This window comes from Acomys russatus, chromosome 6 (genome assembly GCF_903995435.1).
Source record: "Acomys russatus chromosome 6, mAcoRus1.1, whole genome shotgun sequence".
Classification (NCBI taxonomy): domain Eukaryota; kingdom Metazoa; phylum Chordata; class Mammalia; order Rodentia; family Muridae; genus Acomys; species Acomys russatus.
Window position 1 is genome coordinate 68,915,784 of NC_067142.1, and position 15,152 is coordinate 68,930,935.

Here is a 15,152-nt window from a genome sequence, read left to right on the forward strand (position 1 = left end):
AACCTTAATTTAAAAAATGTCTCCGTAAGATCTGGTTGTAAGAAGGTCTGTAAGAAATTTTCTTAATTAGTGATTGATGGGAAAGACCCTGCCCATAGTTGATGGTGCAATCCTTTGGATGGTGGTCCTGGGTTCTATAAGAAATCAGGCTGACCAAGTCACGAAGAGCAAGGCAGTAAGCTACAGTTCTCCATGGGGTCTGCATCAGTTCCTGTCTCCAGGTACCTGTCCTGCTTGAGTTCCTGCCCTGACTTCCTTTTATGATGAACTGTGATGTGGAAGATTAAGCTGAATAAACCCTTTTCTCCTCAACTTGCTTTTGGTCAGGGTGTTTTATTACAGTTCTATAAGTCCTAACTAAGACAGTAAACTTGATAGTGTCCCTGGACACACCAGCAGAGTAAAGCTTTAGAGTGGTAATGCTGTGCAGTTGATGATGCACCAGATGGGAGCACGGCAATATAGGTAAGTAATTGCTTAGAGCTGGGCAGGAAATCTAAGACTGGAAGACAGCTGTGCTTTCATGGCCGTCCATTGACCTGGGCTTCTACCTGCCTATCCTATGAACATCAGAAAGCTTTGCCTGTGGTTCAAAAAGGTGTTTCTCTTCTCTTCATTTCCTGCTTCAAAAGAATTAGTGGTGATCACAGCCTTTCACCCATGGGCTAAATTTCCAAATGTACTCATTGGTGAGTGATTATTTTTATCTCCATTCTAGATTATGACTGTGGGATTTCTCTTTAATTGCCCTTAAGTGGAGGTTTGCTGAGTTGATTTACAAAGCACCCTCATTTAGCTATGGAAAGCTCATGAGGATTTCTGGAGGTCTATTTTGATAGAGACAATGTTGCTTTATGCTCTTGACTTCAACAATTTTGTGTCTATGAGAGGTGGCATTGGAAGCCAAATAGGTAAGTGAATGGGGTGCAATATGTAGTCGTCCATAAAAGATACTCATTCCTTCACATAAATAGAAATATTTCACGAAACATCAAATTAAAAAACTCTTTTATAAATACTGTAACATAGGGAGCACTAAATATTAACATCTGAACAAGTTGTGGTGGCATATGCCTTAATCTCAGTATTCAAAAGGCAGAGGCAGGAAGATCCCTGTGAGTTTGCAGCCAGCCTGGTCTACAGAGCAAGTTCTAGGACAACCAGGGTTGTTAATAAGATAAACCAGTTCAGAAATATATGTATATATGGAATAGAAATGAGTGACTGTAGGCTTTGAACTTTTTCAAACATACTTTACCTTTAAAATTTTTTAATTTAATGCTTATATCTCCCTTCCAACCCACCTACCCTTGATAGGAGAGAAAAGAGGTTAATTGGGACAAAAGAAGTAGACTGTTTTAGACTTAGTTCCTTGGAGTGATTTCACTGGCATAGACAGCAAGATTTCAAGAGAAGAGATTAAGCAGCAAACCAGCAATTCAGCCAATGTGACTGAAACTGCAGCCACTGGAATCCAGAGCTTCGAAGCATTTTCTGGAGTGGTTCTTTTTAGGAGCATCTTGAAGTGGAGTGATGAACAGCCAAGACCAAAAAGCCCCACCTGTGTGTGTGTGTGTGTGTGTGTGTGTGTGTGTGTGTGTGTGTGTAAGAACTTGTGCTATAGTCCAGTGACTGATACACAGACACACTGTAGGGGGCACTCTGGAGGAATGTGTCCCTAATGATGTGGTCTGAAGGCTGAGCCCTGAAGTAGATCCTGCAACAGCACCAGGAGCTTCCTGTGGAACATTTCTCCACACAACAAATGTATTTAAGTGATCCCATGGGAAAGGCTGTTCCCTAAGGATCTATGTCTTTTGTCTCTGAAATGTAGAAATGGAAAAAAAAAAGTAAAATAGATTAATGATAGATTTCCTATATAAATCCAAACTTAAAGAGCAGTAAGGCTTGAGATAAGGGAAAGAAAAGAAGGGAATGAGAAATGGAAAATAGAAAGGAGAAAAAACATGCACTCTAGTATTTTCTCTGTATTTGTAGTCAAAACACACCTTGGGGGGAGGGAATAGAGTTTTAAAAGGTCTTATGAATATTTGTAAGTTCCTTTTCCAGATATCCTTTTTTCATGATGTTAGTCATTTTAGAGTATAGATAATCTAAAAGCTATTTCCTTACTGACTGCCTCATTTTCACAACTCTTTGTGTGTCTCTTTCTTGGTTCTTTCCTTGGACTATGAGGTCACCTAACTTTATGGCAGGGGCATGAGGAAGATGATGGTAGATCCTCCCAGTGTTAGAAATTCTGAAATGTCAACACATTTTCAATAGGAGAAGCACTTCTAGATACAGCCTCTTCTTTAACTTGGAGAAGATTCAAAAACGGAGGATGGGATTTCTGTTATAACTCCTATTTTAGAAATGGAATCCTGAAATTTATGAAGGTCTAGGAAGACAAACCCAGGAGGTGGATCTGAATTTGCATCATCCATGTCTCTTCCTGTGTGGGTTACTCTTTTTAAATTTGAGATGTTTAGTAGTAATAAAGTAATAAAGACCCATCATAGTCATGAAATAAAATAAATTGGAAAATAACCCCAAACTGTCTATTTCCAAATATGAGAGTTCTCATTATTATAACTTGTTAGACTTTTTTAACTGGTTGTATAGAGATACATGATACAAATTCAATGACTCAATTTTGTTCCTTTATAATAGATATTTCACTGATTTTGGAACTCACATACAGCAGTTATTTTCTTTCACCACTTTGAAGATGTCTTTTCATTCATTTTTATTTCCCGTCAACAGTTTAAAACATTCAGCTATTGATGGTAATTTTCTATATCCAATGCTGGTTAGAGTAGGTTTCCATTGCTGCATTTCAAACTCAGCACCTTAAAACACTTTACAGTTTTGACCTCAGTTTCCTTACTCAGGTGTCTGGGCATCATATTCTTTGGTCTCCTTCTCAAGGTCTCAGGAGCCTGAGGAGTATTTGTAGGGGTGTGGCCATTGCTGCAAAGTTGGATGCACTTCCAAACTCTGTTGAGAGAATTTAGGTCCTTCTGATTAAAGTGAAGTTGTTTTTCTTTTTGTTTGCTAGTTATGAGTATTCTGTTTCTAGAAATTACTCAGATTTTTTGCATGACGTTCTCTAATGGGTTCTGTGAAAACACAACAACCCACTTCTTCAAAGTCACTGAAGAAGTGTCTCTTGCTCCAGTCTGGTTACATGGATCTTCAACTTTCTAAATTTATTGTGGCTTTAACTGTACATGTCATTGTATACAGGTATAGAATCTCCATGTAATGCATTTTAACATGATGTGACATCTTATCATCTCTGCTAGGAAGGCATAAGTGTAGTTCTGTCCACAGTAAATGGCAATACTTTATACACAAGTGACCAAGTCTTGTAGGATGTGCAACAATTACAGTCATCTTAAAGTTGCATCTTATCAAGCCTGTAAAGTAACTGTTTCTGGTCTCTCCCTGCTGTGTGCTTTGCCTTTTAGCTTTTTGTTTCTTTCTTCTTTTGTATCTATATAGTATTATTGTATTGTGAACTCTAGTGGGAGCCTGTTTTTTTTTTATATAAGGGCTAAAAGATAAGTAATTTAAGGTTTTTTGCCATAATCTCTGCTGTGTTAGATTTTGCAAAGGTAACACAACCATGGTTATAGATAATATAGAAATTAAAGCATGTGGTAGTTATTCAGAACCAACTTAATGGTGTGGCTAATAAAATTAAAATATCACACACTTTTGTCTTCACATATCTTTCTATTATTTATTTTTAATTGATTATGATTCTAAACTCCCCTACATCTTGCTGTCTGTGCAAAAACAGATGGTGGTCACATCATCTGGCAGGCCGTAGTTGCTTACTCCTGCTATATATGAATAAATTATGAAGACAAATTGAAGCTCTAGATTACATTATCTTCTTGTAGTAGGAATTTTATTGTACTCCCTGGCAGGTGGTGGTAGGGACAAGATCCTATTTATCTAACTAGGGACTAAGTTAATTTGAATCAGGTTTCAATCTTTGTGAGGGTTAATTTATTTCCACTCACTCTTTCATGTATAAGCACATATGGAGATTGCAGATGCTCTGCTCAGTTTCTAGGTTCTTTTGACCAAAGACCACAAACAACAAATGACAGTCTCTGAAAGAGACCATAGAGAGTTGAATGCCAGACTTAACACATTCATTTATATCTTTCCTTCATGTATGCTTTACTCCTAAAGAATAGAATAACATCAATACCATTTCATCATGATAGCATTGTTTTATAGATGTAGTAGAATTGACCATATTAAGTAATGAAAATCAGAAGTCTGAAAAGAACTCCAGTAAAAAAAATCAGTGACTCCAGTTGTTAAGCACGCGTGCCCGTGCGTGCACGCGCGCGCTCACACACACACACACACACACACACACACACACACACACACACACACACACAGAGTTACTTTCTTTGTTACTTTGAGATTACAGAATGCAATGTGAAGGATTCAGAGTGGGAGGCAAAATCTGGCAGAGAATCTAAGTCATTTTATTTATCATATTATCATTAAGAGATGAAGAGAGAAAGAGCCAGATGAGAAAAATCAGTTCTTTAAGCATCTATCTAGTAAACTGAAAACATAAAATTTTATCCTATGGAAACTGAATCAAGTCACCAAGCCTCTGTCCACCATCACAAAGTTACTTCTTAGGTTGGTATCACCGGTAATTCAATCATTGACAAGTTTAAATCAGTCACACACACACACACACACACACACACACACACACACACACACACACTCACCATAACTTATGAGATCAAGTGATTTGTTTTCAATTCTGGTTTCTTATTTATTATCTCAATGTGCTAGGGAAAATAAGATTATGTCCTGGTCTGACAGTTTTCTGGAAACCAGATATAATTATGTTCTAAGGAGTTTTTTTTTTTTGAGGGGGATAAAATGAGTATATATATCTATATATCTATATAGATACAGATATATAGATATATAGATATACTGCACAAATTTATATGTAGCACTTCGTAAGAATTTATGAAAGGTCTTAGTAATTATTGCTTAAAAGACAAAATTCTAAGAACACTTGGAGAAAATAGATGAATGTAATAAACTCTAAATATCCTCACAAATGTGACAATGAGTCCTGATTTTATGTATTAAAACTGTAGTTGGATCTTAACACTCCTCTGGGCTATGGGAAATCAGGTGGTCAAAGGGTGTAGAGGATGACCAACAAGGCTGAGGCTCGGAGGCAACTTGAGCTAAGACCCCAGAATGAGTGTAGAGAATGAGTGTAAGATGACTGGAGAAGGGATAAGAAACATCAGTTTAAAAGTATAAAAGTTCACACAGCAGATTCTGGGACAAGATTGATGATGCCACCTAGACACTTTAAACTGGCTTCAAGTTTCAAAATACCAGAAATTGCCTGTCTGACCATAGAGATCGTTGCTCAAATTTACTTGATACCTGCTTCTGTTCTCTCCTTAGAAAATACCGGGCCTTATGCCTAATTCTGTGGCATTGGGGAAATGGGCAGAAGACATAGCCTAGATCCCAGAAAGACCCTAAGCCACTCCATGATGGAAAATTAACCTCTTAACCCAGAGGAATAGCTCCTAATGACTCAACCAGCTGTCTTCTCCCAAGTGTGAGTGTCGGCATTGGATAATGAGCTGCCTCAGTAACGAGGTCTCGAGGCACTGGACTGTTCATCCTCTGTTTGCCTCCATTCACCATTAGGGAGTAGAAGGTGTTATTTGGGAGAAAGTCACCCAGGACACTGACACAAGCTTAATACTTCACTATCCTCCCCCCATATACAGTTACTGTTTCCCAACCCACGGAGAAGCTCACTGTGGGGACTAGACTAGAAAATCTGGAGGAACTTAGACTTCTTTTGTCTTTAGCTCTGGTCTCATTTGCAGGAAGGCTAAGATGGGCATTCTTTCCCTCCTATGAAGTAGCCACTTTTAGGGGTGGCTTCCAGGAGGTTTTCAGAGAACTGCCAACAAGTCAGGGGTTCCTAAGATGTCAGTAACCCTGTGATAAAACTCTGTGTATTTGGTAAGATAGAAATTCTTTTGCTAAGCAATTTAAAGTTTAGTAACCGGTGGGTTACTTAAGAAGCACCTTGATAAAAAGCCTTGGGAAGTATTTTGCATCTATTTAGCAAGAAAATCAATAATCTATTATTATGATGATAAAATTTTCAGGATGACACATGGGACTCAGGCTGGAGTGTGACTCTTCCAGAAGATGTAAGAAGCAAGCCACCTGGTGAGTCTCGCTTTAGTTTCTGTTAGTATGGGAAGACTTACAAGAGACCCTCAGTTGTCACATATTCATCCCACTGGCAGTCTATAGGGGCAGAAGAACATGGCCTCTCACATGGATATATCTGGAAATACATGTGAACATATTTTATAATGTGACAAGGGAATAAAGTATTTGAAGGGCTTTGCATTGAGTCTGATACCCGAAGCAGATCAGGAATGCAAGCTTCATGAGCACAGACTATCTCCATCGTGTTTTTCTTCCACTATCACTGCCCTTATACTTTCAACCATTGAATACATTGTACTATTAACATGCTTTATTTGGTTTCAACAAACTAAAATGCAGAGGGGATTGTGGAAGCATCCAGAAAGTGCCACAATAAATAATTCCTGTCTCTAAAGCAATATAAATAGTACACTGATGCAGAAGTTGCCCAGAGACAAGACTTTGTATCACTTTTTATGCTGTCTACATAATAGAAAGGAAAGGCAGCAAGGAAACTCAAAACTGTAAAGTGTTTTCTGAGTCTGGTGCTTTCCATCCAGATGTCACTCCCTGCTGTACCATTTCTCATCCTGTTCTCCTTACATTTCCCACGGCCTAGAGTAGGGGCCCTACTCTTGTCCATGTCTCTTCTTTGTTAGAGGGGCTCTTACATAATGGCACCGGGAGAGAGAAAATTTTAGGGTGTTCACAACCTTGAATGAGTGGTCTTGAGAAGGAAGGAAAAAAAGATTCCAGGCATAAAATAAAAGGCCTGAATAAAGCCTTCTCTTCACTGAAATGAAATTAAACCCTAAGGATAATCTGCATGAATTTCAATGTATATAGATATAATGGAAACTTGTTGTAAAGGAGTCACCTCCAAATTATCTGTTGCATCCCAGGCAACAATCCTAATGAAACTGCCTATTGCTCCCCTGCTACCAGCTGTACTGGTTGGATGAGCAGCCAACAGGACTTTGAGAAGTAAAGTTCTGGACATTATAAACACACTGCTAGAAACAAAACTGGAAGTTTCCCTCTGCCTAATCTGTACTTGTGTTAGGACAGTTCGCGTAGTCATTTGTGATTCTGCTTGATGCACCTCCAAAAGATTTCAAAGGAGGATGAAAAGGGGACATTAGAAAATGCATAACATCATGTTTGATATGTTCGAAGAGTGGCTTACAAGTACCGAGAGGTGAGAGTGGACTGAAACTGGCTAAGTTGTCAAACAGAAAGGAATAACTACTAATAAAATGACGACTTATTTTGGGCTTCCTGTTTGTCTAGTACCAGTGTACATCCTTCACCTGCATTACACCTGTTTGTGCTTTATTACTATAATCAGTCTTCAAGTGAATTTTGAACACTGTGGCTAAAACTTTGAAGTGATTGAAGGAATTTATGCAAAAGTGTCCGACTAGTTTTTCATGAAAATGCGATTACAGAGTCCAAGGGGGAGGGGTGGACAATGGTCAGCTCAACTGAAATGTGGAAAGTGGGTGTAGAAACAATTACAGTGGGACAGGGGAGAACGACAGGCATCAGGTTTTGGGTGCTATTTGAAGTAGTAAGGACAGGAAGTTTTAGAAAACATTGCCTTTAGAGCAGGGTGTAAAGAAGGGAAGCAATCCAATGCACACTAAGCCCTCTAGGTGGGAGTGGAAGAGAAGGCTGTACCAGGTAGACAGGCAGCCATTTCTGCCCTATTGTGTTCTGTTGCTGTAGCTTCATCTGAGAGAGGAGGACACATGGTAGATGGTCCAATTTTTTTTTTTTTTTTTTTTTGGTGTTTTTTTATTTATTTTTTATTTTATTTATTTTTTATTTTTTTTATTTTTTATTTTTGCTTTTTCTTGTTTCCTGATACTGTGTGGGCTGCGAAGAAATATAATAAACCATGGGACTTCAGTTCTTTCTTTCTTTGAATGAATTTTCTCATGGCTTCCACATAGGAGAGCCTTTTCTCTCCTTGTCGAAGATCCTAGGCTCCTCTGACCCTTTTCCTTCCTTTGACTGGAATCCTAGGAAGTGGCAGAACACGTGTACTGTAACACTGTGAAACCATTTCATGATGCCAGGGTCCTGTTACAGGGTCCGTGGGAAGACTAGGCAGTGACTTTGCATTCTTTTATGATCTTTGAGGATAAGAGGTATAAGTAGGTGCAACATCCAGGACTGGAGCAGGGCTTTCTTGTTTCTATATCACATTAGAGAACTTCTAAAGAATGTACCCAACGCTAGCATTGGAATGTAAAGATCTCTATTTTTATCATTATCTTTTTCTAAATCACCAGTCTTGTTTTTCAAATGAGCTTATCACATCCACTATCATACTTTCTTCTTCCATCATGTGGATACTTTGACCAAGTCTTCAGGTTTGGCATTTTCTTATTGGGTTATATTGCTCGCACTGTTTCTTGATTTCTTAAGACAAATATCCTAAAGTGTATTTCATTTGCAATAAACCATGACCATTTAACCTCAATAGCAGCTAAGTGTGGATACCACAATCATGAAAAAAGACATCTATTGGCTTCAGAGATTCCCTAGCAGCTCTAGACGCTATTGGGTATTCTACCCTCTCAAAATGTTTAACGTTTATAGCACAATGTTATTGGCATAGCCATTATGCTATATAGAAAAATCTTAAGAAGTAATTCACATTGCATGCTCAAATGTGATAGTTGTTGAAAATTCCCCATTTTCTCTACTTCAGCTACTGTTAATTACTGATAATGCTCTTTTATCTCTATTATTTTGAATATTGTAAGTAATACATAAATGTAATCAAGTCATACTTGTCCACCCCTCACTAGATTGTTTCACTTACGTGTTGTCCTCCAGATTAATCCTCATTGCTACAAATTTCAGAATCCTTTCCTTTCAGAACAACCTATTCACTATTACATAAATGTCAATTTTCTTTAGTCACGTTTTGTCTATAAACAGCTGGGATTTTTTTCCTCCAAGTTGGTTATTGCATGTAGTAATAAAATGGATATGAAAGTAAAGATAGCACTAAGGGTTTGGTTTTAATTTAAGTATACAAAAAGTATTTAATATATTAAAATGTACAATTAGATGTCACATCCTAATAATATAAAATAAGCTATAAACATGTATGAGATTGTGGATAATACTACATATATATTCAAGTGTTGGAAAATAGTGGAATGAGTGTGTACTTTGTATACTGTCTACTAAATATAAATCAAGCATATTCGTTATTGAAAACAATGGAGAAAATTGCCTAAAATAGGACTAACATGTGACTCAGTAACTATATAATTAAGAAACTGAAGCTAAGTCATTTCTACAAATCTCTTTTAATTTTGACCTACTTGGTTTATTGTCTCCGTTTTCTCAAATCATGGTCCTAGTTGAAGAATTCTACAGTTCCAAAGGAAAGGTAGCACAAGAGGAAGATTGAGCAGCCCTCCAATGCCTGAACTCTGAGACTCTGTGGTCTCCGGCCTTCTCCAGGATAAGCACATTCTTCACCTTGACCAAGCCTGACCTTGTTCATTTTTGACTCATCAAAGCTTTCTTCCCCTTGCCCACCTCCCCGAAGCATACACTAGTCTCAATGCTAAAGTCAAATGCAACCTTCATAACAGAGTTCCTCTTTGAAGGCTTCTCCAGCTTTGGCTGGCAGCACAGGCTTACCCTTTTTGCTATTTTCCTAACATTGTACTTTCTGACTCTGTCTGGGAATGTGGTTATCGTGACTATTATTCATCTAGATCGTCATCTCCACACTCCTATGTACTTCTTCCTAGCCATATTGTCCATCTCTGACACCTGCTACACTGTGACCATTATACCACGGATGCTTTCTGACCTCCTCAATCCTTACCACATGATTGCTTTTCGAGACTGTGTGGTCCAGATCTTCTTTTATCTAACTTTTGGCATCAACAACTGTTTCCTACTCATGGTCATGGGATATGACCGTTATGTGGCCATATGCAACCCCTTAAGATATTCGGTCGTCATGGGTAGGAAGGCCTGTATCCTCTTGGCAGCTGGCTCACTGGGAATTGGTCTAGGCATGGCTATTGTCCAGGTGACATCAGTGTTTAGCCTGCCCTTCTGTGATAGCTGCGTTATCCCCCACTTCTTCTGTGATGTGAGACCCCTGTTGAAGCTGGCCTGCGCAGATACCACCATCAATGAGATCATCAACTTTGTAGTCAGTGTCTGTGTCCTTATTCTACCCATGGGTGTGGTCTTCATCTCCTACGTTGTGATCATCTCCACCATCCTGAAGATTGCATCAGCTGAAGGTCGGAAGAAGGCCTTTGCCACCTGTGCCTCCCATCTCACTGTGGTCATCATCCACTATGGCTGCACTGCAATCATCTACCTAAAACCCAAGTCCCAGAACTTGCTGGGGCAGGACAGGCTCATCTCAGTGACTTACACCCTTATTACCCCTCTACTGAACCCTTTGGTTTACAGTCTGCGGAATAAGGAAGTCAAAGATGCCCTACGCAGAGCCATGTGGCAGAAGCCACCTTCCTCTTAATGGGGCTTATTTGTGAATTTCATTTCCTCCAACTTATGAATATGCACTTATTTTACATAGTTTCTAATAATTCCTTTGCACATGGTATCAGAAAGACCAGGATGTGTTAAGGATTGATAACTTAGGGGCTTCTTTCTATGCCATCAGACATCTGTGCTGTCCTCTAGAAGAATGAGATAGTGATTTTTATGTACTTAGTTTAAGTACAAAGAAAATTTATAAACCCAGTTTACTTATGGCCAGAGGCTTGGTAGGCTTTTAACTGAAAGCTTTCCTCCAACTGTGGTTGACTAAAACTTTTTCCCTTCCCTTCCCAACTCCTTGAGAGCTCGTCTTTTCTCAATATCAGATCTAAGCTGCCTTGTGTATAGACATGTTCACATGTACACATGACTGCATTCTCCATGAGAATTTTATTTTTTATTTTCAGTCATGTGTCATACCTTTAAACCAACGATAGACCTCATATATAGTAGCAGAACCCATACAGCTAGTTGTAATGAGCTGGTACTATGTGTGATATGTAGCTGCAATCTGTACTATTAGTACAATGATAAAATTGCTCACAAATATATTTCTTAGAATAGATCCTCACTGGTAGACATATAAGGCTGTATCAATTCAAGATTATTATAAAAAAAATAAAAAAATAAAAATAAAAAATAAAATAAAATAAAAAGATTATTATAAAACCAAGTCCATTAAATTTCTAAATCTGATAAATATCAACCATCATTTGTTGTGGTTAAGAATGATGATGGAGTAAGTCCACAAACATGTATCTTTACGTCAAAGATTTTTTTATGTTCTATTTTTAGATATCATGTTAACACTGTGTGAGGGTTTGGGGGATTTTCGAGAGACTTACAGTATGCCTTTGAAGTCAATGATATAGCAGAGGTAAGAAAGTAGAAGAGCACCAGCTACAGAAAACACAGGTGTGGCTCTCCACCATCCTGTTACACACACGTGAGAAAACTCAGACTGAGAAGTCAACCATATGGGCAAGGCTACAACAAAGATGGTGGAGCTAGAAGTAGCCCCGTAGATATCACAGTGAAAGGCACATCAGATCAGCTGGTTGGCAGAAGGGGAGCACACTTGTGGAAGCGAACAATCAGATTTAGGTTAGCATGTGACAATTTAGAAAGAAATTCTCTAGAATGTGAAGGAAATTCTCTAGAAGGGAAGAACTAAGTGTTCCCAGAAATAGTAGAACCAGCTACTTTCTGTAGAGTTGTTTAAAAGACAATTAACAAAAAGCTAGCTTAGTTATTCTGTTTTACTCTGGTCTAAGTAAAGGTATGATGCAATGGTCAGTAGAATGGCCATCACGTGTCTGAAGATGAATTTTCCCCAGGGCCCACAAATGAACTCCTCAGGTAACTGAGAGTCCTGGAGTGAGTCCCCTTCAGGAAGTGTCCTTGCTGAGGAGGCAGCTTTGTGCTTTTACCACATTCTGGGGACATGCTGCCTACAGGGGTTTGTCTATTCCAGGGCCGAGCTGTCATTTGTGAGATAGCTTAGAGTTTTTGCTGTGACTTTTTCACATCTCGGTTTTTCTCTTTCAAACCTGCTTCTTCCACTCCAGCAATGGTGTGGATGCTGCATTCCCCAGGGTCACCAATCTTATTTCAATAGCATTTTAGAATTCCATTTCTAGAACAGTTGGTATTTGTGGAAAACACGATTTTTAGCCTTACCTTATTTTAGTACAGGTAGATGAAATCTTTTATTTTAATTTTAAAACATATTTTTGTTAACAAATATTGAGTTATATCTACCATGCTAAAATTTACAAGGCAATAATTTTGTATGATCTTTTTGAAAATTGGTTAAGAAATAAATACCTGAACTTTCTGTAATTTCAGATTCTTTGGACTCTGACTCCACAGCATTGCAAAGAGACTTTTGCCCACTGTCTGTGCCGTGTTGAACATCAACAAAACTGACAGTATACCCACACCTTTTCAGTTTTGAAAATGAAAGAAAGTGGGTGTTGCAAGTGGTATATGCAGGAACATGATAGTGACTCTGAGCATTAGTGGAGTGCAGAATTCAGTGGGAATGTTGTGGCAATTGATGTAGCACCAGATGGGCACATGAACTTGGTAAGTAACTATCCAGACTTGGGCAGGTGATCTAAGGCAGGAAGATAGACTCTGAGGTCATCCACAGGCCTGTGCTGTCTCAGGTGCTTCTTTCCCCCATAGCAGGAAAATGCATCCTTAGGTTTAGAGAGGGACTCCCCGCATTCCCCATTTGATGAGAGGTTCACCTTTCCTCCAAGGACTTTCTTCCCCAAGAGTGACTCCTGATACATCTTTTGTCTGAACCTTTATCTGGAGGCATCTTCCGAATTTGTCTTCCATGGGTCACAAGCCAAGAGATGGCCCATCTGTTTTCTCATCCCCTAATATCAGGAACTCATAAGGATTTGTGATTATCTATTTTGATGGAGCAAATGTTGTTTTATACTCTGTCCTGGACCAATTTAGTGTAGATCAGAGGTGACCAAGGAGATCTCAGGTAAATCAAGAAAGGAAATTTCTTGAGTAACCTGTGTAACCTACTGACCATTTGACATAGATTGAAATACTTCAACACACACACACACACACACACACACACACACACACACACACACACCTCCTATTAGAAAGAGTGTAATTTGCGGACCACTAACTATTTTAATATTAACCTCATTTTCTAAGTTACTTCTGGAGTAGAATGAATAGCCATGAAAGCTAAAGAAATAAAACACAAATGGCAGGCACAGGTCTGAAATTAAATAGGAATTCATATGTGAGAATCAGCACCCGGAGGCAGGGACAGGTCTAGGTGCCCAGTGAGGGAGCAGGAAAAGAAATCCACCCTAGCACTGAGGGGGTCGGGGGGGGGGCTTCAGAATGTCTGCACCTAGCTGATCACTACATGGAAAATGAGTGACGATGTCTGAGATTAAGGATAATCGAGAAACCACCTTATGCAGTTAGTTCCCCTCTCGTACAGAAACTAGTAGAATCTCAAAGACTTGCAAGTGGCTGACATGGTCCTACATCCAGTGAGACGCAGCTTGGACTTCCATCTCTCTGCTCTGTCCATGCCTCTCCCAAGGTCGGCTGGGGGTGGAGGGGGGCAAAAGTGAAAGGCAACGCTTGGGCTTCTAGATCTTACTTCAGCTGTTTCTTAAGCTGATGCAGCCTGGAATTGCTGCCCACTTCAAACACCTCTCAGTTCCTCACTCTGATTATTTGGCATCACAACCAAGTCTGAGATAATTGAGGAACTTCCTGTCTAGCTCAGTGCCAGAGACACTGACACTGTAGGGGGCTCTGTGAAACAATGTGTCTCTATTGTGTGTGGTGGCAGCAGTGTGGTCTGAAGGCTATATCCTGAAATTCACCTTGGGCAGGCAGCAGAGAAAGTTTCCCATAAAACCACCCATGAGTTTCCAGTGGGGACTTTCCCCTGCCTGTATTCCAGGAGAAATCACTTTTACATTCACCACACCTATTTACTTGAACCCATGTGGCAGGATGTAGTCATTCCTTACTTTCTGAAATTAGGAAAATATTAAGGAGGAAAATGAAAAAGAGGTTCCCATCATATACCCATGTGCCCATTTTTTAAAAATAAAAAGTTGAAGTATGTATACCCCACCAAAATTCTTGGCAAAATGAAAATCTAGATCTAGTCAGTGTTTGCAAGTTACAATCATTCCCCACAATGTTGGTAGGTGCAGTCTGGGTAACTTGACTCCCTCTGTTCTCACATGTTGGCTGTCATAAGGCCCTGATCAGCACTGACAATGTAGCCCCTGTCCCTTAAGAGTTTTTCTTAAGCCACAGCTCATTTTCTCCACAGGCATGGTACAGGAGCTGAATTAGATATGATGCCTCTCCTCGTTCCTATTTTAGAAATAAAACACTTGATGCATTAATATACAAACAGATTTTCTCAAATCTCAAATCCAGAAAGTAAAAGAATAAAGGTTGGGGTCCAGGTCTTATCCTGTGTGGTTTAGCCTTAGTAACAGATATCTTTGCCGAGAAGAAACTATTCGCATTGTGAGACAGACCCAGGTCTTCAGTGAATGCTTTGGTAACAAAATGAAAGAGAAATATATAAACATACAAACCCAACCATTTCCTTTACCCAAGAACTTATTTGGTCCTAGACTATAAACTATGTTTATCATTTACTGGACTTCCCAAAAGCCATTTGCTTTGTTCTGTGGAGATAGGATATAAGTTGCAGCTGTTAGATTGGTATGGCTGAATTGATCACATATGAATCCCGATTTTCTGAGTCACCTCAATTTTATCAAAAGCCTCTAGCAATGGAAAACAGAATATGAACTAGG

The 15,152-nt window shown here is 39.1% G+C and overlaps 2 protein-coding genes across 4 annotated transcripts in view; both read left to right on the forward strand.

The window, feature by feature from the left end:
* Nucleotides 1-15,152, forward strand: part of Tagln2 (transgelin 2) — a 960,136-nt gene that overhangs the window by 625,319 nt on the left and 319,665 nt on the right. The gene's annotated exons all lie outside the window — the stretch shown is intronic.
* Nucleotides 9,845-10,786, forward strand: LOC127190720 (olfactory receptor 10J3-like). The gene has a single exon (XM_051147899.1). The coding sequence runs from the start codon at nucleotides 9,845-9,847 to the stop codon at nucleotides 10,784-10,786; it is 942 nt and encodes a 313-aa protein (XP_051003856.1).

What these genes read in the sequence shown, in the direction of transcription:
- LOC127190720 (XM_051147899.1), top strand. Translation starts at nt 9,845, where the DNA reads ATGCTAAAGTCAAATGCAACCTTCATAACAGAGTTCCTCTTTGAAGGC.